The sequence below is a fragment of the Lycorma delicatula genome, chromosome 1 (assembly GCF_047948215.1).
Source record: "Lycorma delicatula isolate Av1 chromosome 1, ASM4794821v1, whole genome shotgun sequence".
Taxonomy (NCBI): domain Eukaryota; kingdom Metazoa; phylum Arthropoda; class Insecta; order Hemiptera; family Fulgoridae; genus Lycorma; species Lycorma delicatula.
In genome coordinates this window covers 237,015,473-237,037,634 of record NC_134455.1, presented here as the reverse complement: position 1 = coordinate 237,037,634, position 22,162 = coordinate 237,015,473, and the positions used below count along the sequence as shown (strand labels likewise).

General features: G+C 29.4%; 1 protein-coding gene across 3 annotated transcripts in view; it reads left to right on the top strand.

The window, feature by feature from the left end:
* rept (RuvB-like helicase 2 rept) overlaps nucleotides 1-22,162 on the top strand; it is a 390,162-nt gene that overhangs the window by 329,287 nt on the left and 38,713 nt on the right. For all 3 annotated transcript variants that reach the window (XM_075374509.1, XM_075374518.1, XM_075374525.1), the window contains exons 2-5: nucleotides 2,875-2,988; nucleotides 6,523-6,643; nucleotides 17,526-17,676; nucleotides 19,615-19,777. In XM_075374509.1, the coding sequence (XP_075230624.1) occupies nucleotides 2,875-2,988; nucleotides 6,523-6,643; nucleotides 17,526-17,676; nucleotides 19,615-19,777 (549 nt within the window). The remainder of the gene's footprint in view (nucleotides 1-2,874; nucleotides 2,989-6,522; nucleotides 6,644-17,525; nucleotides 17,677-19,614; nucleotides 19,778-22,162) is intronic.

The window sequence follows — 22,162 nt, the reverse complement described above, 5'->3', positions numbered from 1 at the left end:
ATATTTGTTTCATTTTACTATCTCTTTTCATTTGAGAGTAACAGCGGCTGTGCATTAATTTCATCCACCCCTGGAATATTACATTCATCAGATTTCACCATTGAAATACAATGTTATAAAATTGCTATATATAGTTTTTCACAAAGTTAAATAAAATTGCTATGTTTAGGAAGTAAATATAAGCTTATAAAAATAAAATATAATACAACACAGAAAATTTGCATGATGTATGTAAGAAGAAAATTACAGAGGCCGTAAACATTTCAATAAAATATGTAAATTTGTGTAAATTTTTCTATATTAAAACTTCTTCCAGTTCATCTCTTTTACTTTATTTTCATTTTTTTTCTGGCAAAATGTTTCTTCATGAAGAAATAAGTGAAGATCAGTGGGTTCAAGGTTTGGGCTATTTGACAGGTAACCCAAAACTTCTCACTTCCAACTCTTGAGCACCATAAAAGTGATACTTGTAGTATGTGTAATAGTATTATTGTGGAGCCAGTAGATTTCACAAGTCAACATTCTGCATGTTTTGTTTTGATTATTCTGTTGAAGATGTCACATTGTTTCACAATTTGTACAGGCAGCAGTTGTCCTGTCTTGAAACATGAAATCAACTGGATTACTTCTCATATTCTAAGAAACTTAAACCAAATCTCTTTTGCGAAGTCGCCATTTTGATTTTTTTGATTCTGAAAAAATAAAATTTTGTCATTGCATCAATTTATTGTTTCAATTCAGGAGTATGGTGATGAACCCAGGGTTCACTCCTCACTCACAGTACATTTCAGGAATGCTGTACAGTAATTGAGAAATTAAATTTGGATACAATCCATTCCTTCTTTTGGTTAGTTAATATTTTTAGCATCCAATGCATATAATTTTTTGATATTTTTTTTCAACGCATGAATCACAGTCTGTAGGAAGCAGTTGATATGCTTTCATTATGGCATAGCTTTTTAAAATAGTACAGTTACTTTAACTTTTTGCATTTATATGGAATTTTGTTTCGGTTATAAAATTCTTTAGATTCATACTATGATCATGCTATAATGAAACGTTGAATATTTTTGTTTTTAACTGCTGCTTCTTTTTTTTTTTTTTCATTTTTAATGGTGGAATAAATGTCATTAAGCATTTTAGTTTTAACTGGAGATTCTCTAAGTAGGCTGTCATTCAGATGGTGAATAGCACTGTTTATAGCAACTTTATTTTCAATATCATAATTCGTATGTTACCTTATAATAAATGGTTTTCATTTTTTAACAGAGACTTTTTTTGATACAAGTATCAGATGTTCTATGATTTTTTTTCTTAAATGTGCTAATAAATTTATCATTCTTAAAACAAACTCTTTTGTGGTTTCTGTATTATGATTCATTAACTGCATTACAACACTAAACGGGTCTACTTTGTGTAGTAAAATATAAGGTTCTGTAGTAAATCTATTTTCAACCAGTAATTAGAAAAATAATAAAATAATCACTACATAAAATCAGAAAAGTAATTATTAAACAAAATAATCTGATAAAATGAATCTGAATAATTAATCGTAAATAATTTTATAATAAACAATTTTTGAAGAATATGTAGTTTCCTATTGCATTTAAAAACTCAAATTATTCAGTGAAATATGTATACAGCCATTAACCACCCAACAAAAACTTTCTAAATCTTATGAGTTAACATCACAGTCAGAATAAAATTGCCAAGTTACGGAAATAATAGCTGTGCGAGTTGTTTAAACAGTAACAGGAATAAAGATTTATAAGTGTAGGAAGTTTTAAAATTATATGTAGCTACAACGTATACTTTTTTCTTTTTTTGATCATAGGTATGCATCTGCAAACAATCAAGGTTAGAATTTCAATTTGTATACCAGAAGTTTTTCTCTTTAAAATATAACTTATGAAATGTTATAGAAAAAGATGTTTCATTAGCTCTGTAAAGAATCCAAATTAATCACTCTAAAACAGGAGACCGCTTTTAAGAGTTTGAAGATAAATGAAATTTAATTTTATTTGGATGGATCATAAAAAATAATTCAAGTGAATTTTAAGCCTGAGATTTCAGTTTCACTTATTTTAATAAGTGGATTATTCGATTATTACTACTAATTTTTGCTTACATCCTGATTCCTGTGATATGAGTACCTGGAATGATCCCAAAGTGTTGTTTCAACAGCAAGTTTTATAATAGGATTGTTTTTGTGTTAAAAATAGGAAATTTTAGGAGTGTTCTGAAACAAAAGTTTTTTACCATGGTGGATGTTGACTGATCTTATTGGGTTGCCTGGAGTGCATAGTCTACAATTTACTTTTTACAAGGATATAAAAATGAAAAGGAAATTTGACTTGTTACTGGGAAATGGAATTGAAAGGTTTTTGCTCTTCAAGATAAATTACTGATTTCAGTTTTGTTATTCTGAAGGCTCTGCAGTGCTTAAATGGAAAATTGAAGGGCAATGGAGAATTATTTAATACAATGTCAGAAAATATTGTAAGATTTCATATGACTTCCTGCATTTAGTGTGGTGCTTTTTTGTTTTGCCTTTTTTTTAGCACTGGTCCATATGAGATGTTGATACAATTTATTCCATTTTAAAATTACTATAATCTGTTTTATATTAGTAGAAAAAATGATTAGAGTAGTTTGGTAACATGTGTGTACTCAAATCAAAAACAAACACAAATTGTGACTGAAAGTGGTACCATATTTTCAGTCAAATTTGGTTTTATGTTAAATTCCAGTAGATTTGAATTGGATATTGTTCAAAACATGGTATATTTCTGTGGTATATTATTCCTAAGTTTAAGATTGAAGCTATTAGAGCTTCCATTTGAGTACGTAATTAAGTTTTTATTTATTTTACAGTCAATTACTGCTGCAAAAGACCAGGAGGTAAGAGAGATAACACGTATTGAGCGTATTGGAGCTCATTCTCATATTCGTGGACTGGGATTAGATGATGGACTGGAACCAAGACCTGTGAGTGAGAATTTATTGTTGTTGCTTAATTAATGAGTTGTTTGGAAATTGGTTACTGTATATGTTGACTAATTTGAAGGTGGGAGTTTCAACTTTTGTGTAAAGTTTTTCCCCAGATATAATCAAATTGTACTAAATCTCATTTACTGTCAGCTGTATGTTGATACAGAAATGACTGTACTTCATTTCTCGTTTTTTAAACAACTTTTTAGTTACTCTTATTTTTGTTTTTTAGTCAAGTAACTGGATGCAGGTGAAGTCAGTAGTGTTGCACAAATAGTAGCAGTGGCTGTGTTGTACTGAACTGTGCACCGTCTCGCCCCTTAAAAAATTGAAGTTTAATAAACCTGAAAACGGTTTTTAGATATTTATCTGAAGAGCATTTGCAAGCCCTAGTCTAGTGAATATTCCATTTAGTGTAGTTGGAAATAGGAAAAATTTACAATCATTTTTCAAATTTTTTTGTCTTTCTTTATCCCTTTCAAGGTCGAATTTAAACACATCTAGAAATTGCTTTTTAGATATTTACATGAAAATTACACACTCCAAAAATCAGGTTGATATCTTCATTTGTTACCAAAAAATTTAAAAAATAGTAAATTTCATTGTTATTCCATTTTAACCCTTTAAACGTGGAATTTCGAAAAATCTAGAAATTAGTTCTTTGATTTTCACTTGAAGATTACACACCAAAAATCAAGTTGATATCTTTATTTGTTACTGAGCAATTAAAAAAAAAATAGCTGGGTCTAAAAAAAATCAAATTCGTTTTAACCCTTTAAACTCAGAATTTAAAAAAATATATATAGAATTTAATTTTTAGATATTTACATGAAAATTATACACACCAAAAATCAAAATGATATATTCATTTGTTATATAGAAATTAAAAAAAAGTTTTAATTTCATTGTTACTCCATTTTACCCTTTAAACTTGGAATTTCAAAAAAATCCTTTCTTAGTGTGCTCTTAACATCATAAGAACATTATACAAATTTTCATCAGGTTATCTTCAATTTCAGTTGAGCATTGATGAATCAGTTAGTAAATCAGGACAAGTTGCTTTACAGGTGCAGATGTAATCTGCTGGCTTATTCTGAATGATTTTTTAACAATTTTTTATTAACTTTTCTAAAAAAAGTACAGTATTACTTTTGGTCACATGGTGTGAGTGGGAGATGAAAATTATATATGTTTGGAGGTTTGAGGAGTAAGAAAATACCATTCACTTAAATTGGGGTTTCCTTTGTATATAGGCATATGTATACAATTTTGTAGCTTGTAAATTTCCAAAACTATTTGATCAATTTTCTTGAAATTTTTTTATCCTGTAATACTGTATCTAAATTTGTGCATGTGAAAATTTCATGGAAATTGGTTTAGTTGTTCTTGAGTTATGCTCAATTTGAGGTTCAGATTTATATCAATTTGGGCTCAGGTTAATGTCGGCCTTCTTGCACAGAATTGTGCAAGAGTTTTTAATAAAATTATAGGGTATAAATTGATTGTTTTCTTTTTAATAAAAGGACTAGATTCAAATAAGCCCATAGCATTTTTTTATATCTCAGTACTAATACAATCTTATGTTATACAATCAGTACTAATTTTAACCCATTAGGATTACTTGACAGTTTTTTGTCATTTTTAATTAAAAAATCAACATTTAATAGATAAACATTTAATCATCAGTTCTTTCATGCAAGAAAGAAAATTTGACAGCAGGTGATATGATTAGAAATAAGTTATTTATTATTTACTTGTTTTTTATAAGTATTTACCTGTAATGAAGTGAATAAAGTATCAGTAACTAGTAAACTTTTACTTTATTCAGCTTTCTTTTATTTATCAGAGTTTATTTAAAACTACACAAATGGAATGATCCATTTACTTAAAAGATTGTGAATAAAGACAATATTTACTTCTACTTACATGTTAATTTTGATTCATTTTTAATGTATTATACAACTGTAAAGTTATGGTCAGAATATAAACATTTATTTTTATTGACTTTCAACTGTGTTGTACTATACAATCGTCTTTTTCTTTCTTGTAATATATTTTTAAGTATTACTTTTTGCTCAAAATGAGTTACAAATTTCTTACACCTAGCAAAATTGAACTGAGACTTGTTTATAGGTAGCTGGAATTTGTATGTCTTTTTTAAAAGACACTTCAATTATGTTAAGTTTATTACATAGTTCATGCCAGTTCACTACTTAAATCTTTGTCTTGTTATCTAGTGAACTGTCACTCTTATTACATATTTTGCGCCAGTTCTCTATGTTAATCCTACAGCAACTTATGTAATGATTTATGTAACACAGATAACCCAATTTGTGATACTGTAATGCCACAAAGAGAAAATGCGTTTGGAGAGAACTCAATGAAATAGATAGTACTAATAATAGCAATGACAATAAAAATAAAGTTACTGCGCATGCTTTGAAACGTAGGTCTGTGGCCAGACCCAGGTATTTTTTAAATGTAGACAGGTTTTAATTGATGGTTATGATTTAGATGATAAATTTAGTGAAGATGATAGCAGTATGAAAATATTTGTAATGATTGAAAGTAATTTTAAATTTGATCACATTATTTCTTTTGAAAAAATTAGACTTTAAGGTGGTAGAATATTTTAACCTTTCTGTTCAATAAATTAATAACATTTACTTGTAAGAAAAGCTAACTTGTATGCTGAACGTACATCCTTTTGAAAAGGCAAAATGTTTCCTTCTAGTATATTTAATTCTTCAAAAACTAGTGCAAGTTCATGAAATGCTTGCTTTTATTATTGTGATTCAAAACATGGGCCTCAAAAAACCCATCAGTACCAGTCCATTCCATCCTCTTAAAGTACTTTCTGGTTCAGTAAAATAGATCCAGATTTGAAGTAATTCTTACATTTTTCCATACTTTAAACAATAAATTTTTGAAATTCATTGAAGTTGCATGTGATCTGCATCAACTTCAATAAAGATCTGTTATCTTTATTGAATTGCTTATAACACTTACATGTTAACAAATCTCAATTGATGAATCTTATTGGTACCCAAAGCCACTCAAAATTGATGCAATATCTGCAAGACAAATTGCCATTGCAGGGCATCAAACTGTGGTTGCTGCTCTATGATACAATTTTCTAAAGTATTACTTATCTAGAACCGAAGGCAATACGGATGGAATTAAGTAAGCTGGCCTTGCATTTTATTAATTAAAAAGTTAATTCTTTTCAAGTCTCTCATTGGCACATCTTTCATATTCAAGGAATTTTTTTTTTGCTAAGTAAATAAGAAACAGGAAAGGTTTAACACATATTAAAACAGTTCTAGTAGGCATACTAGTAAGAGATTAATTTTGTTGCTCTGGAATATAAACAGAAGAATTCTCAAAACAAGCAATGCTGTTATCCATAAATACAAATTGATTGAGATTTCAAGTTAGTTTGGATGGAGAGCTTATATCATTTTATGTAATGTATGTGTTTTTATTGTTAATTTTTATCATTGAGTTGAGTTGAATTCATCTGGTGTGCAGGTATCTCAAGGAATGGTCGGCCAGCTGTTGGCACGCCGTGCTGCTGGTGTTGTTCTTGGTATGGTAAAAGAAGGCAAAATTGCTGGACGCGCTATATTATTAGCAGGTCAACCTGGCACAGGTATATTAAATTTAAAAAAAAAATGTACATATATTAGTCTGTTTATTTTTCTTCTGTGTCTCCTTTCTTTTCTTTGTTAAAAACAGTGCCACAGAAAAATGGTTGTCCTAGAAATTATTGGTTGAGAAAAGTGTAAATTTGGCAGACATACCTCTTTGACGATAATTAATAATGATTGTCTTCAAATTTTTTAAAGGAAAATCAACAAGAGATAAATATTAAAAATTAAAAAACATGACTGCCAAAAATATCATTGCTTTTTAATTAAAGAGCATGTGGGTGACAATTTTGTATATAGTATTTCTATTTAGTAGAATTTTTTTTCCAAATTTTAAAATTTAAACATATATATATATATATATATATACACCTAATACATATTTATAATGCCTTTGACACTCCCAGTAATGTAAGGATTCGAGTGTGGGGTCATACATCTAAATCAGTTCAGCCGTTTAGCTGGTACAGTGGAACAAATATACATACACCCTAAATACATTACACTCCTTTTTGGGCATTGTGTAATATGGTCCATTTTCAAGTATATCAGTTAATTTTTTTTCCGGTTTGGTTCAATTGTGATTTTATATTATACTAGCAAATACCCCATTTCAATTTTGAAAAATTGTAAGATTGGATGTAAAAATATAACAAAATTTCTGAATTACTGTGATCTGTTACATCGAGAGCGTACCTAATGCATGCAAAAGTTAGCCTTCTACCTACTAACAAATATCCCATTTGAAGTTTGAAAATTGGACAATTCTTTGTAGAGATATAAGAGCATCCCATTGTTCCTCCCAAAACAGCACCCCAGGGGCACCCTGTTTGTTACCAGTTGATAATTGGTCTAGCCTCGCATGAGGTGCTTACATAACCTCACCACTCTAGCCTCACATGCAGTCCCCTTGGGAAGCACATTATTATTAAACAGAAATTTTTTTAATTTATTTAATGTTATTTTATTTAACATAAATTTAATTCTACTTTTTAATATTATTCATTTGATTGATTTGAATCATTTAGTTCAAACCCAGCTTGTTTGAGGCTCACAGTTAATTCAGTTCATTAAAGTTTGTTCTTCAACTAGCAAATCTCCACTACTATATATATTAATATATTTGGAATGGAATGCAAAGTTGGCGGGAGTTTATTTCTCCCTACAAATCGCAGAACCTGGACAGAGTCCCTTGCTGCTGGATGATTCTAATCGGGCGTGTTTTTAAAAGGTTTATTTTAAATGGCGGGTCTAATTTTTCAAGTTTTGTTTATTATTTATTTTTTTAAGGACGGATTTAATTGCATTCCAATCCGTTGTTAAACCAGCGTTATCGAACCCATTTTATGGGCCGACCGCGGAAGGCTAGGCTTATGCAACCTTTCCTCCCGACATAATTCCCCTTCAGACCGTCCACTGAAGTCCTTTCGGTGCTAACGCTTCATAGGCTAGCAGGAATACGCCACAACGGGGCACTAACTATATGGAGGAAGCAATGCGTCCCCTTTTCCGGAGGAGTCGCAATTGCTGATTTGTGTTAATTTTTTATTGTAAGTTTTAAAAGGAAGGGTTGTGTAGAAGCTCTTCATCCACTTCTGTTATGGCTGCCTTTCAGGACGCATCTCTGCTGGGCTCCGTTCCGGACTCCAGTTCGTGATGTTGAGATGTAATATATTTAGCCTATGGTACACCCACTAACATAAGGATTCCAACATGAGGTTATACTCTAAATCGGTTCAGCTGCTGAGCTACTTGGTGGAACATACATACACCCTAAATACATTATACTCCTTTTTGGGCAATCGTATAAAAATGGGATTTCCTGTAATTCTGAATTCTCTAAAATGGAACTTATTTTATAAACATTTTATTAATTAATTTTTTTCTCCCCAAATCAAATAAGTATCCGATTTGAAAAAACAATTCATAGAAACTGGGAAAATCTGAGATTGTGCAAAATAAAAAAAGTTATGTTAAAATTAAAGAACATCGTGTCAGTCAGGCAGTCTACAGGTACAGAATTGTCCGAAATTGATTCCTTAGTCTCAAAAATCATTAGAATAAAATTATGAAAGAAATTAGAGAACATTTTTTAATAAAAATTAAAATTATTATTAATCCTTTGTTGTGCCATTTAAAAATCGTAAATATCAAATGTTCTTTAAATTGTATAAATTCATTATAACATAAATTAATAAAAAAATAAATAAATTTTATGCTGCATATTTTCTGAGTTCTTTGAAATTGCATTTGGCAGAAAGTAAAGGGGATTATAGATTTTAAAGTATAATTATTAGAAAAGTATTTTAAAGTAAGCATTTTAAAGAAAATGGCATTGGGTGAATACTGTGGAATTTTCACATCATACTTGACTCTTAACTGTGTAACCATGAATGCAATACTGCCATCACAAAACATGATCCAGCAACTCAATCCTGTTTTCTTCCAATGAATATTGAAACAAACAACAATAATTTAAGTAGTCTGGTTCTTTTTCATGAACAGCACTGGTGTGTTAATGATTTAATTTTGCAGCCCAGAAAGTAGTAACTCTAAACTCAAATCTGTGGGATGACCTAAAGTTTGAGTACATGAGAGAGTCAATTTTCACATGTTCAAGAACTTCAGTAAATAACAGGGATAGAAGTTTTGGAGGTCTTTTGATTCTGTTCAATCTCAATTTCACAAAATTTATATATAAATCATGATTAACTGCAAATTGCCTCCAGATGTGTAGACATGACATTGGTTTAACTTCTTTATTTTTCTAAGAGTTCTGTGATACAGCAATCTTCTTTATTAATTAATGAATTGTGTTGTATTTGTTGTTTAATAACTTATTCCTTTTAAACAGCGTATATTCATTTATGACTTAATATTCTATTTGTTCAGTTCAAAATTTAAGTGATACATGTTAACTCTTTGTTCTAATTTAATTGTAAAGAAAGGTGCAGGGTACCGGCTCTTTAATCATTCAATTCAAATATGTGTTTGTGAATATGTATGGTCCTCTGGGCTGGATGTGGATAATTGTGGCTAGATAGGTGTTAATAAGTACTGCTGATTGTTGTATAAATATTTGATTATGTATTACGTTATGTGTTATTATGTTTACTAACTGAGTGTATCACTACATGTTGTATCATCCAGATGATGTAAAATTCATCAACCAGTTATTCAACAAATCAATTACTTAATAGATTTTTTTTTATTGTTATTTTTGTTATATTTACAAAACATGCCATATAGCTAGAAGATTTAGAATTGACTTTAGCCTTTAAAGTTCAAGCGCACAGTTGTCTAATCTTCTGTAACAAGGCTGCAAATATATGTTAATAATTTTAACCCGCAAATCCATGATAGCTGTCCACTGGACTAGTCTATTGGTTAAACTCATCGTCAGAAATCGGTTGTTTTACTGTTGATTTTTGAATTCAATGGTTCGGAGGTTCAAATCCTAGTAAAAGTTGATTGCTTTTATACAGATTTGAATGCTGGATTTTGGATACTGCTGTATTTTTGTGGTTGGGGTTCAATTAACCACTATCTCAGGAATAGTCAGCCTGAGTCTTTACAAAGACTACACCTGTTTTGTATATACGTATCATCCTCATCTCATGGTGTAATAGAGGGGAGGGAGTTGCTTATTGTTCGTTAGTTCAACAGATTGCAGTGTTCTCACTAGCAATAAATAAATCCATGATAACTGTTCTTTTAAATTAATTTTTTTTAAATTTAAGGGAGTAAGCTCAGAAATATAATAGTATTCAATTTCGGTTTGAACTAGATTTTAATGAAAATGTTTCAGATGAAGGGTTCAAATCGAAGATAATTTATGAAATTTAGAATGCAAATTAATAAATTAATTAATAATTTTTTTAATTCTGATCATTTAGGTTCTATTCAAAATATGTGTGTAGCACCAGTTAATCCTATTCATTATTGCCCATCAATTTACCATTGTTTCATGGTAATGTTATTTAAGCATGTTTAATAATTTAGTATATTCAAGAAGTCATCTGTCTGATATTCAGTAATTATTTGTGTTCTTCACTTAAAGGTACAGCGTTTGGTATGATTAAGGTTACCTCTCTCGCAACTGAAAATTATTTAGTAGTTATTGATATACTTAAAAATAGATTTGATAACAAATTATTTATAACTGTTGTTTGTGAATATTCTTAAAATTAACTCATTGGAAAGGGAATCCTTGTCTAATATTTATCATTTTATTAACATAATCAATTCTATTATAAATTCACTGTAAGCCAAAAAATTTACCAGTTAATGTCTTTGAGATTATTGTCTCGCAGTTTTCAATTTCTAAGTTAGATTCTGTTATAGCAGAATTGTGGAAAGAAAGACTGTTTCCTGAATTTCAGAAATTGATTAATTTTTCTCTAAACTAGAAGACAGTTATTGGAGATTGTGAGTTCTAAATCAGACTACACCATATATTATTCATCAACTAGCATTTCACATAAGTTTTCAGTGCCATATCAAAAGGTAATCAAAACAATTTACATAAGTCCTAAAAATAAGCTGTTCAGTTATCATGTAAATTCAAAGGATATTTTCTATCATATATGTAAATCAAATCATTTATATATGAGTTAGAAATTTTTAGAATTAAGTATCAATGAATGAAAAGTATTTTTGACAAAAACATAAGTTATAATAATATTAATTGCAAAATACTCCTAGATTCTGGTAGTCAAGGAAATTTTTTTACAGCTAAATTTGCATATAAATTAGGGTTTGATTTCATAAAGAATAATCTTCTGATTGCAGGCATTAATAATTCATCTTGTTAGTTCAAATATAGTGTCAAGCTCAAGTTGAACTCCTGCTATGAAGATTTCAGTTTCGCAGTTTAATATGCTGTATTGCCAAATTTAACAATCTGCCATTGGAGTCTAGTCATATCTCTTTTTAATTTGCCCAAAGATATATTTTGGGCCTATCCAAACATTAATATTTTATCTACAATTGATATTCTTCTTGATATTAAACTTTATTTTAGTCTTATCAAAACAAATAAATCCACTCACAGTACTCAATATCCAGTCATTCATGAAACCAAGCTAGGCTGTATTCTTACTGGAAATCTACCATCAACAATCGACTTAATAAGCCAATTTCAACATTCCTTATTCGAAGTGACAATCTCTCATCCCTTATGAGTAAATGTTGGGAAATTGAAGGACTTAGTTTATGCAGATGACAATCACTGGGAAATATCATTTGTGACTTATTTTTCAAAAAAATACCATAGAAATAAACACTAACGATTTGTTACACTCCCAGGAAAATTAGATATATTGAATTTTGTAATTATCTTGACAATGCCAAAAGATTTCCAAGTATAGAGAGCAAGCCTAATTGTAATCTTACTCTTAAGACTAATTATTCTAATTCTATTTGTGAATGCATAAAAACTTTGTTCATATGTCTGAACTCAATTCATATGGTTAGTCAGCTTTGGATTAATATGTATTTTACTTACTGCATCATGCTGTTTTAAGGAATCAAGCCTAACAACTAAACTGTGAATTTTATTTGATGGTTCAGCTAAGTTAACAAATCATTTATTACTTAACGACATACTGTTAGTTCATGTTCTGTCCAACAATATCTTTTTTCAGTAATCCTTAGATTTAGGACATGTATGTAAGATGTTATTACAGCTTACATCACAAAAATTAATAGGAAAATTTTGATCACAGCTAAAGACAGAAATCTACAAAGAATTTTATGGCAGGACTCCTCTAATCATCAACTAAAACATTACGCATTAAGAATTATAATGTATGGTACAGCTAATGGTTTCTTTTAGACCACCAGGTGCCTTAATCAAATTGCTGAGGATAATTCTGCTGTAAGATGAACTGTGTTAAATGATTTTTATGCTGATCATTTCATCTCAGGATATGATGATCTAAATATATTAAAAAAGTTAAAATTAAATGTAATTTATTTATTGAAGAAATATGGTTATGCCCTGTATAAATGGTTTGTTAATAATCAAAGTATAATCTCATTAAATAATAATTTCAGTGTCTCTCTAAACAAAAGGGAAAATGTAGCACATTAAGAATTCAATGGAACAATCATTCAGATAAATTAATAAATTTAATTTAATAAAAAAATTAATGCGTTTTTTAAAAGAAATATTTTATCTATTCCTGGAATTTAAGGCCTGCAAGGCTTAATTGAGCCAGTAGTATTTTTATGTAAACATATTATGCAGAAATTATGGCAAATTAAATCTTAGATGATATTTTACCTGATAATTTGCTTTCACAGTGGCAAAATCTAAATAGTCAATTCAGCTTAGTTAACATTACTATTAATAGATAAATTAAGTAAAACAATAGAGTCATTCATGAAATTGCTGATACATCATTCATAGATTATGCAAGTTGCGTTTATGTCAGAATACTTTATTCTAATGGAAAAATTTCAACCATCTACTCTGCTCGAAGTTTAGAGTTTCACCACTGAAACAAATTTCTCAACCAAGACTTGAGTTATGTGCTTGTTTATGTTTAGCTCATCAGATTCACCAAGTGTTTGTATTTTTAAATATTGCAATAATGAAATTCATTTGTATTGACTCCATGATTGGATTATCTTGGATTCATGGTGAATTGTTTAAATGGAAAGTATTTATTTCTAATAGAGCATCAGAGATTCAGCAATCTATTTTGCCTGTTGGTGGCACTGTCCAGACTAATTCTTAATTTTATCTGTTGCTTCAGATCCATTTATAAGTTAAATCAAAATCTTGTAAAAGAAATGTTGGCAGATTATCCATTAAAAATTAAAATGATTCAGTTTTTTATTCGATTATCACAATTGGCCTATTTTGGTTCAGAAATTGATGATATTCAATCTGGTTGACAGATTTCAAAAATTATTTTCTCTTAATCCATTTTTAGATGTTAAAGGCATACTCCATGTAGGTGGTTGTCTTCCGAATTCTAAGCTATTATATGTTAACAATTTATTCTACATTCTAAAGCACACATAATATGATTAATAATAGAAAGTGAACATTTAGGCCTATTATATGGCAGCATTCAGTTAATTCATAATTCTGTTTCTGAAAGATTTTGATTTTCAATGGTGAAGTCATTGTATGATCCATCATTCAGAAATATATGAAATGTTTTCATTTCAGTGTTAAAAGACTAACTCGGCAACTTGTTCAGTTGCCATTTACTCAAGTTACTCCATCTAAACCTTACTCTTGTCCTGTTGTTTATGGCGGTTCTGTGATTTGGCTTGGTGGGCAGAGATCAAAGGCTTTATCAAAAGTCTTTCGCTTATTCATATGTCTTGCTACTAAAGCTATATATTTTGAATTAGCATCCAGTTTAACTTCAGAAGCTTACATCACCATTTTAAAACATTTATATCTCTTAGAGCCATGTTAAAACATTTTATATCTCTTGGAGGTCTTCCAAATTAAATACTATCTGATAATGAACAAACTTCATGGCTGCAAGCAATACTCTTCATGAATTGTTTACAGTATTTAATTCAAGGAATTTCCAATCCAATATAGAGTTGTTTTTAAGTTTGTCTTCTTTTATTCTTCTTTCCTCTCATTTTATTGGATTGTGGGAAAATGATGAAAAGAATGTCAAATTTCATCTCAGTTGAGTTGTAGCACAAGCTATTCTAAACTTTGAAGAACTGTGTACACCATGCTTACCCAAATTGAAGACTTGAATTCACACCCTTTATTTACTTTATCTTCTGATTCAAGGGATCCATGACCATTTATTTACACCTGGACATTTTCTCATTGGATCTGCTCTCACCTCAGTCCCTGACCCTGACTTCACTGAAGTTTCTATTCCTTTACTATTCCTTAAAGTATAAAGGAATACTATTCCTTTATTGAAAATATGGTTAAATTATAATAAAATCTCTTGGATCAAACAATCTTGTGTGTGTAGCCGATATTAAAAATTCCATGGAATTGCGACCAATACACAAATTATGCCTGCTACCAATTTTAAGTGACTGATGTATTTCTTCAAAGAGTTTTATGTATTTCATTTAAGTGTTTGTTATTCTTTTTTTTTAAAAAAAAATCACTTGATTTTGGTGGGAAGATATGTAGAGACATGATATTGGTTAACTTCTCGATTTTTCTAAGAGTTTTGTGATGAAGTGATTTGGTTTATTAATTGTTTTTACATATATTGTTTAATAACTTATTCTTTCAAACAGCAGAATGTTCAGTTCTGACATAGTATTCTGTTCATTCAGTTCAAATTTTAAGTGATACAATGTTTAACTCATTCTAATTTAATTGTAAGTAAAGATACAGGGCCCAGCTCTTTAATCATTCTATTTAAATATGTGTTTGTAAAAATAAATTTTACTTAACCTTTAAATCGTCCACATTCATTTAGAGAACTGGCAATTGTACAATGAATTAGCCACATAATTAAATGCATGGCAAGATTTGTAATCACCTTTCAAATATATGAAAAATTTTTCTATAAAATAAGCCTTCAATAAATACACTCTTGTTTAAAGAAAAAAATTTGCTGACAAAACAAAAAAAAATTGACTACTGAAAAGACTTTAGTTTGGCTAAAGAGAGAAGGTTAGGATTAAGCATTGTAACTTTATAGTTGGAAAAAACATGGTAAATGCCAAATTAAAGCATGTTCTATTTTATTAAGAATTTTTTTAAGCAAGAAATGCATTATTTACATTTGCAGTAAATCATTGGAAAACTGTGTTTTTTCTTCATCATTTTATGAAATTTCTGAGCATTATATCAACAAAACAAGTCTGTAAATTAAGTGAATTTACAAAATTGTCTACATATTTCGTTCTATATGGGGTTGAAAATGTTCATCATTTTTTTACATAGTCGCATCCTTTGTCAACGCACTTGGTTCAGTGGCCCGCAAGCTTGCATATTCCTTCCAAGAAGGTTTTTGGTTGATCACAAAGCTACTCTTGACCTGCTTCCTGCATGAAAAAACTGTTGAGTTTGTGAAAAATCGACAACCTTGCTAGTCATCCTTGAGGAACCCAAACAGATGAAAGTCAGAGGGAGCAAGATCTGGGTTGTAGAGAGGGTGTTCCAGTACCTCAAAATTATACTTATTGATGGTTTGAACGCTGTGGTGAGCCGTGTATGGGCAGACATTGTTATGCAACAACACTTTCTTACACAATAAATCTTGGGATTTGTTGCAAATTGCTTTGCATCAACTTGTTTTCAACATTTTATGTATTATTTATAAATTAATTATGTAGTGAATTGAATTCTATAATTTTAAATACAACTACTTTGATTTATCATATTTCTTTATGGAAGTTTATTATTCTGTTGAAGATAACATGAAGATTTAGATTTGTAATCTAATTTATATATCTAGTAATTTTTAAATTCTTTTTTGTCAGATGAAGTAATGTTGAAATTGTTGTTATTAAGATAATAATTACTATTATCTTTACTGTTAAGGTCACTGTAGTTTCTATGTTGAGTACTGCTTACCTTTCTTAGCTTCATTTTTTTATCACTTGTTGATGCATTCGGAACCACTCCAAAAACTGTCAAAACTTATTATAATGTTAATTTTAAATTTCTGTTAATCTGTAGCATTTAGTTAACACCCCTCTCTATATTTGAATTACTTGATTGAAAATACATTGCTTATTAAACCGTATGTTCACTATTGTCTAATGTAACTTTTTAATGTATATTCAAATTTCTTTACAATTCTGGTCTGGTTAACCGTGTTAAAATTGTTGTTATTAAGGTAATAATTACTATTACCTTTTCTGCTAAGATCACTATGGTTTCTCTGTTGAATACTGCTGCTTGGTTCTGAAATGTGTCAATAAGTGATAAAAATGTAAAGCTAAGGTAAGCAGTACTCAACATAGAAGAAATGTTGCCCTAACAACTATTTGTTTTATGCAAAGTTTAATGTTATAGACAGAGATAATTTTTTTTTTTTTTTTTTTTTTTTTTTTTTTTTTTATAAATGAACATATTTATGTATATTTGGATTTTGCATATTAAAATGCTCTGGATAAAAAAAAAATAGTAATTTCCCTTCTGTTCACATTAAATTTTTTTTTTTTTTTAATTATTATATAACATGTATTAGAAATGAGATTTATAAAACAATTTACAGTAAATGAAAATTTATTGTTAATTCTTCCCCGAGTTTGCAATAAATGTTTGATAAAGATCAAAGTTGACAAGAGACTTTTCAAGAACAAACTTTTCTCAATAGTAAAAATAAACTTTCTTTTTTTGTTTAGTGTAAGGTATTACTTCAGAGAATGAATGAGATGATATGAATGTAAATGAAGTGTAGTCTTGTACACTCTAAGGTCGACTGTTCCTGAGATGTGTGGTTAATTGAAACCCAGTCATCAAAGAACACCGGTATCCACGATCTAGTATTCAAATCCATATAATAGTCCTTTACTAGGATTTGAACCTTAGAAGAACTCGACAGTAAAAATATACTGGGGTAAAAGAAACACCTTGATCTGTTTTGAACAAAAATAAAATATACAGCAAAGGAGCAAGTTGCATTTACCTGAAAATAACATTTAAAAAATATGAAGTACAACAATTATTTAAATTTTGGTATTAGGATTTTCCCTATCACCATGTTTTTCTTTCTTTTTTTTTTTTGTATAGAAGTGCTATAGGTAATGTTTCAGACTTGACTACAATAAATAAAATAATTCATATTTTTATTATACTTTTGCACATTTTGCTTAGATTAGAAGATAACACTGATCTGTTTTAAGAAAAGTACTTTTTATTATTTTTTTACATTTATGTTTTTACATGTATGTCAAATATGGTTTCATTTTATCTTACAGGTAAAACAGCGATAGCAATGGGATTGGCCCAGTCACTTGGGCAAGATACTCCATTTACAAGTATGGCTGGTTCTGAAATATACAGTCTGGAAATGAGTAAAACTGAAGCTTTAACTCAAGCAATAAGAAAGTCTATTGGAGTTCGGATTAAGTATGTATTTTATTGATATCTTAATTAAAGCCTTTTATATATATATATATATATATTGTTATTTTTGTAGGTTTACTTTAGTGCTTTAATGTTATTTTAGCAGTTTAAGCATGAAAAACAAATGTAGTACTTTATTTGAAACTTATCTGTTATTAACAGAAAAATGATTATTTATTTTATAAATGTACATTATGCATTTATAGTTATTAAACTAGTGGTAAAATTTATTTTGAATGGTATTTTTCTTTACTTCTGCAGTAGCTAATTCTTTCATTACACACTTAGTTAATTCTTTTTACTTGTGCCTTTACTGTTTAAATTGTTACTTTAATATTAGTTCACAATGCCAACAACTGAAGATTTACTGTCAGTTTAAGCCTTCAATTCAGCTTTGTTTATTTTTGTTAGTCAACATGTCTTGTTCCATTCAACATGTTAGAGATGAATTTCATTGTTCTGGAATTCTAACATTACAAGTTTTACTTTTAATTTGATCAGTTACGTGCAATTTGATCAGTAGATATTTATTTATTTACTGTGGTGAGTAAAACATGCCTATGTTTTTCTTCATACATCTGTTCAATATAAATGGTTTTCAGTTTTCTTTAACCTACACAGATTTATCAAGATTTGTTTGACAATTTTCAAAGAACAGAGAGAGATTAAATCTGCTATAATCAAGGCCATTCAACTGGTAGGACTTACATCTCTTCCATACCTTTTAAACCCACTTGGGCACTAGATTTTCTCTCTTCAGATATTCTCTTAGTAACTGTTTATGTTATGTACCTGTTGATAAATTTGATTCCTATTGGTATTACGTTTCTCTTAAAGTTTTTATGTGGTGAAAGTTTTTTTTTTATCTGCTGTTATAAAAGTATAACTAGTGCTGCTTTCTGGTCCTGATGATTAATATATTAGAAACTCCTACTTTATTTCCTGTTCTATAATGTATCTAAAAAAAGTGAGATATTAGATTGTTACCTTTTGCTGATTTTAATAAAAAGATGTGTGTCTATTTCACTTAAAAAATCATTTTATAAGAAGTGTCACAAAACTTATTTTTATTCTTAAAAATATAAATTTTTTTACTTGGCACTGTACTTAATTTTATATTTAAGCCTTTGACAAAATTGTTAAATTTATTCTTCAATTACACAATTCTGTAATTATACAGAGCAGTTGGTCAAAATCTCAAGTTCCTTGAATATTTTAAGAGCTACGGGATAAAATTGAATATGTTTATCATTAATCATTTTTCTAATCAAACAATGAAAAACTCTTCTTTTTCTCTTATTTCAAATAATTAAAAATGTATTTAATCCTTATCTCATATATGTATTTAACATAAGACACAGGTCTGATTCACAGTCTGATAAGAGACAGGTCTGATTCTCTCACTAACACACAAAGAAATCTTATAGCAAAAAAACTAGGGATATAATAGATTATCATCGCCTTACACTTACAAAATTCACCTCAAATTCAGTGTGTTATCTTCATGAGGGCCCAGTTTCCATAGACGTATTTTATGTGCAGAAGGAGACATCACATCAAAATACAATCAAGTATCCTTTTTGTTTTGGCTTTTAAAATTCATGGAACCATAACAATATTAGGCTGTACTCCACTTTGTTTCTCACTTAGATTTATTTTTCCATCATTACTACTGCTTGTATATAATTTTTTATTGTTTTTAGTTTATTTATTTTTTATTAAGGTCTGTACCTTATTTTGTTGTTTTTTCTGCTTTTGTGCTGTTTATGTATATGTATAAAATAAGTATTTTATATATAATTTCATACTATTTATACACTTAATAAATAATTTTATCTTCTTTGGTTGGTAGATCTTGCTCCTGATTATGCAGGTTATGCAGTGATTTAATAAATGTTGTCATTACTGTTCTGATATATTTATTTTTTATTTTTTTTACAGGGAAGAGACAGAAATAGTTGAAGGAGAGGTGGTTGAAGTTCAGGTAGAGAGACCAGCTACAGGTGTAGGAGCAAAAGTTGGAAAATTGACTCTTAAAACTACTGAAATGGAAACCATTTATGATTTGGGAAATAAAATGATAGAATCATTAACAAAAGAAAAAGTAAGTTGTGGGATTTTTTTAATGGTTGCTTACTTTTATAGGCTTTTGCTTGAATTTATGTAATTTATTAAGAGTACTTCCCTAAACGTTGGTTTCATCTTATAAAATAATTTTATTATGTTATATGAATATGGTACTAATTACAACAGTCTTTTCCAATTTCCTGAAATGAAGTATGTGAGTTTAAAATTATAACCAGTGCTACAAAGTTTTAGAACATATATTAATTTCAAAGTAAATTTAATTTTTCTATTGTCGTTGTCTTTTTAAACTAAATGGAATGATTTTTTTAAAAAATGGCTTAAAAAAAGAGTTCTCAGTTCAAAAGATAGTTTATTTTTTTTTTTTTCAGGACTTGTGATCTAATACATTGATTTTAGTGATTTTTTTCATGTTTTCTTGAGGAAGTTCCGCTTGTAATCTTACACATTACTTAATATTAAATACAGCGTTCCATTTCTTACTTTTTTTTATCAAGGTGCAGGTTTTTTACCTTCTGCATTTCTTGTGAGTAGATAGCATTTCTTATAGGTGATATTTTTTGTGGAGTCATCTGTTAATAAAAATTACAATAATAAAAAACTACACTCTGCCAACTTTGATGGCAGATTGGTATTGTACCAGCTTTTTATTTATAAAGTCTTGGGTTCAATCCCTGGTCACATGGATTTTTCATACTCTTAAAAAAATTTTCATTCCATATTCCCATGCGCAAACTTTTCTTGTTGCAGTACATTAACCCCTTCACTGTGCTATTAAACTGATTGCATTCTTTCAATAGAACAGACCATCAAAGGAAAGTTTTTAAGTAATATTACTTTTTCTTTTTAACATCCAGTTCAAATTTATGAATGGTTACATTTTTTATTTTTTGTTGTAAAATTGTTTATTGATATGAAAAAAACTGTTTCAATGTTGCAACAGAATGTGGGTAATAATGTTTTTTAAAAGGTCACTGTTGCCAAAATGTTGGGACAGAATGGCCTGAAACTTGAGAGTGAAGATAAGGAGCCATGTATTAACAAATAAAACTGTGCATTCTATATCAGTTTTTTAAGTTCTTGAAGCTTACACAAAACAAAAAATTGCTACAGAAATTGTGTTTTCCCCACTTTCTGTAAGAATATAAATGTCACATTTTTTTGTTTGATAAACTGATCTAGAAAGAAACAAGCTTTAGTTTAGAATACATTGCTTTTTTTCATGGTTTGATGATAAATTATTATACAGTCTAAATTCAGGTGTATTTTTTCATTTGCCATCCTATAAACATTATCAAATATATAACAAAAATATATGTGAGGGCTATTCGGAAATTAACTTCTGGTCCTCAGTATTGCATGAAGGAGTGGGGGGGCTAGCGATTCTATCTTTGCACAGTTGAATAGCCTGGTTCATTGCAATTCTAGTAGTGTTATTGGAAATTTCACTTGCTTTTTTGTTCCTGCAAAACTCGTTCGAAATGGCTGCTGTCATAGAAAATCTCACCGACTGTGAAATGCATGTCATCATCCATTTCCTTCATGCAAAAAACTTGTCAGCTGCAGAAATTCATCATGAACTTTGTGCAGTATATGGAGGGAATACCATGAGTGTTAGTGCAGTAAGAGTATGGTGTCCTCTGTTTCAGGAAGGTCAAACAAACATTCACCACAATGAAAGAAGTGGTTGATTCTCAATGGTCACAGATGAACTTGTTGCTGGTGTTAATGTGAAAATTGTCAATTCATGATAAGAGAATTACCAAAATTTTTTCCTCACATATAGTGAGACAAAGAAATTGAGAAGGGTCATACAAAACAAACAATGTGGCATGCTGAGTTCAGGCATCGTTTTTCTTTATGACAACGCTTGTCTGCATACTGCAGTATGCACTCAACACCAAATTGTCAGTTTCAATAGAAGTTATTTAACTATCCTCCATAGTCCATACAGCCTTAATTTGGCTCCCAGTGAATGAATGTCACCTTTTCCTGAAAATGATGAAATGATTAGTGATGCAGTTTTTTGAAAATGACAAGGAGTTGAAAAACAGTGCTACTGCCTGGCTTAATTCACAGATGGCAGTGTTTTATGTCGAGGGTATTCAAAAACTTGTTAACAGGTTGACAAGTGTCTTAATTTGGACAGCAGTTATGTAAAAAAAGCAACTAAAAGATGTATATAATAAATTGTTTTTATATCAATTTGTGTTATTTTAATAACAAATCAGAAGTTACTTTCCGAATAGCCCTTGTGTATGTGAATGTGAGTGTGTGCATGTACACACACACACACACATATATACACATTTGCAGGGATACTGGCATTCGGAAATCTTTATATGAATATATGATGTGTTTCTTGAAAGGTTCCAGAATTCACATAATCTTCCACTGTAGCAAC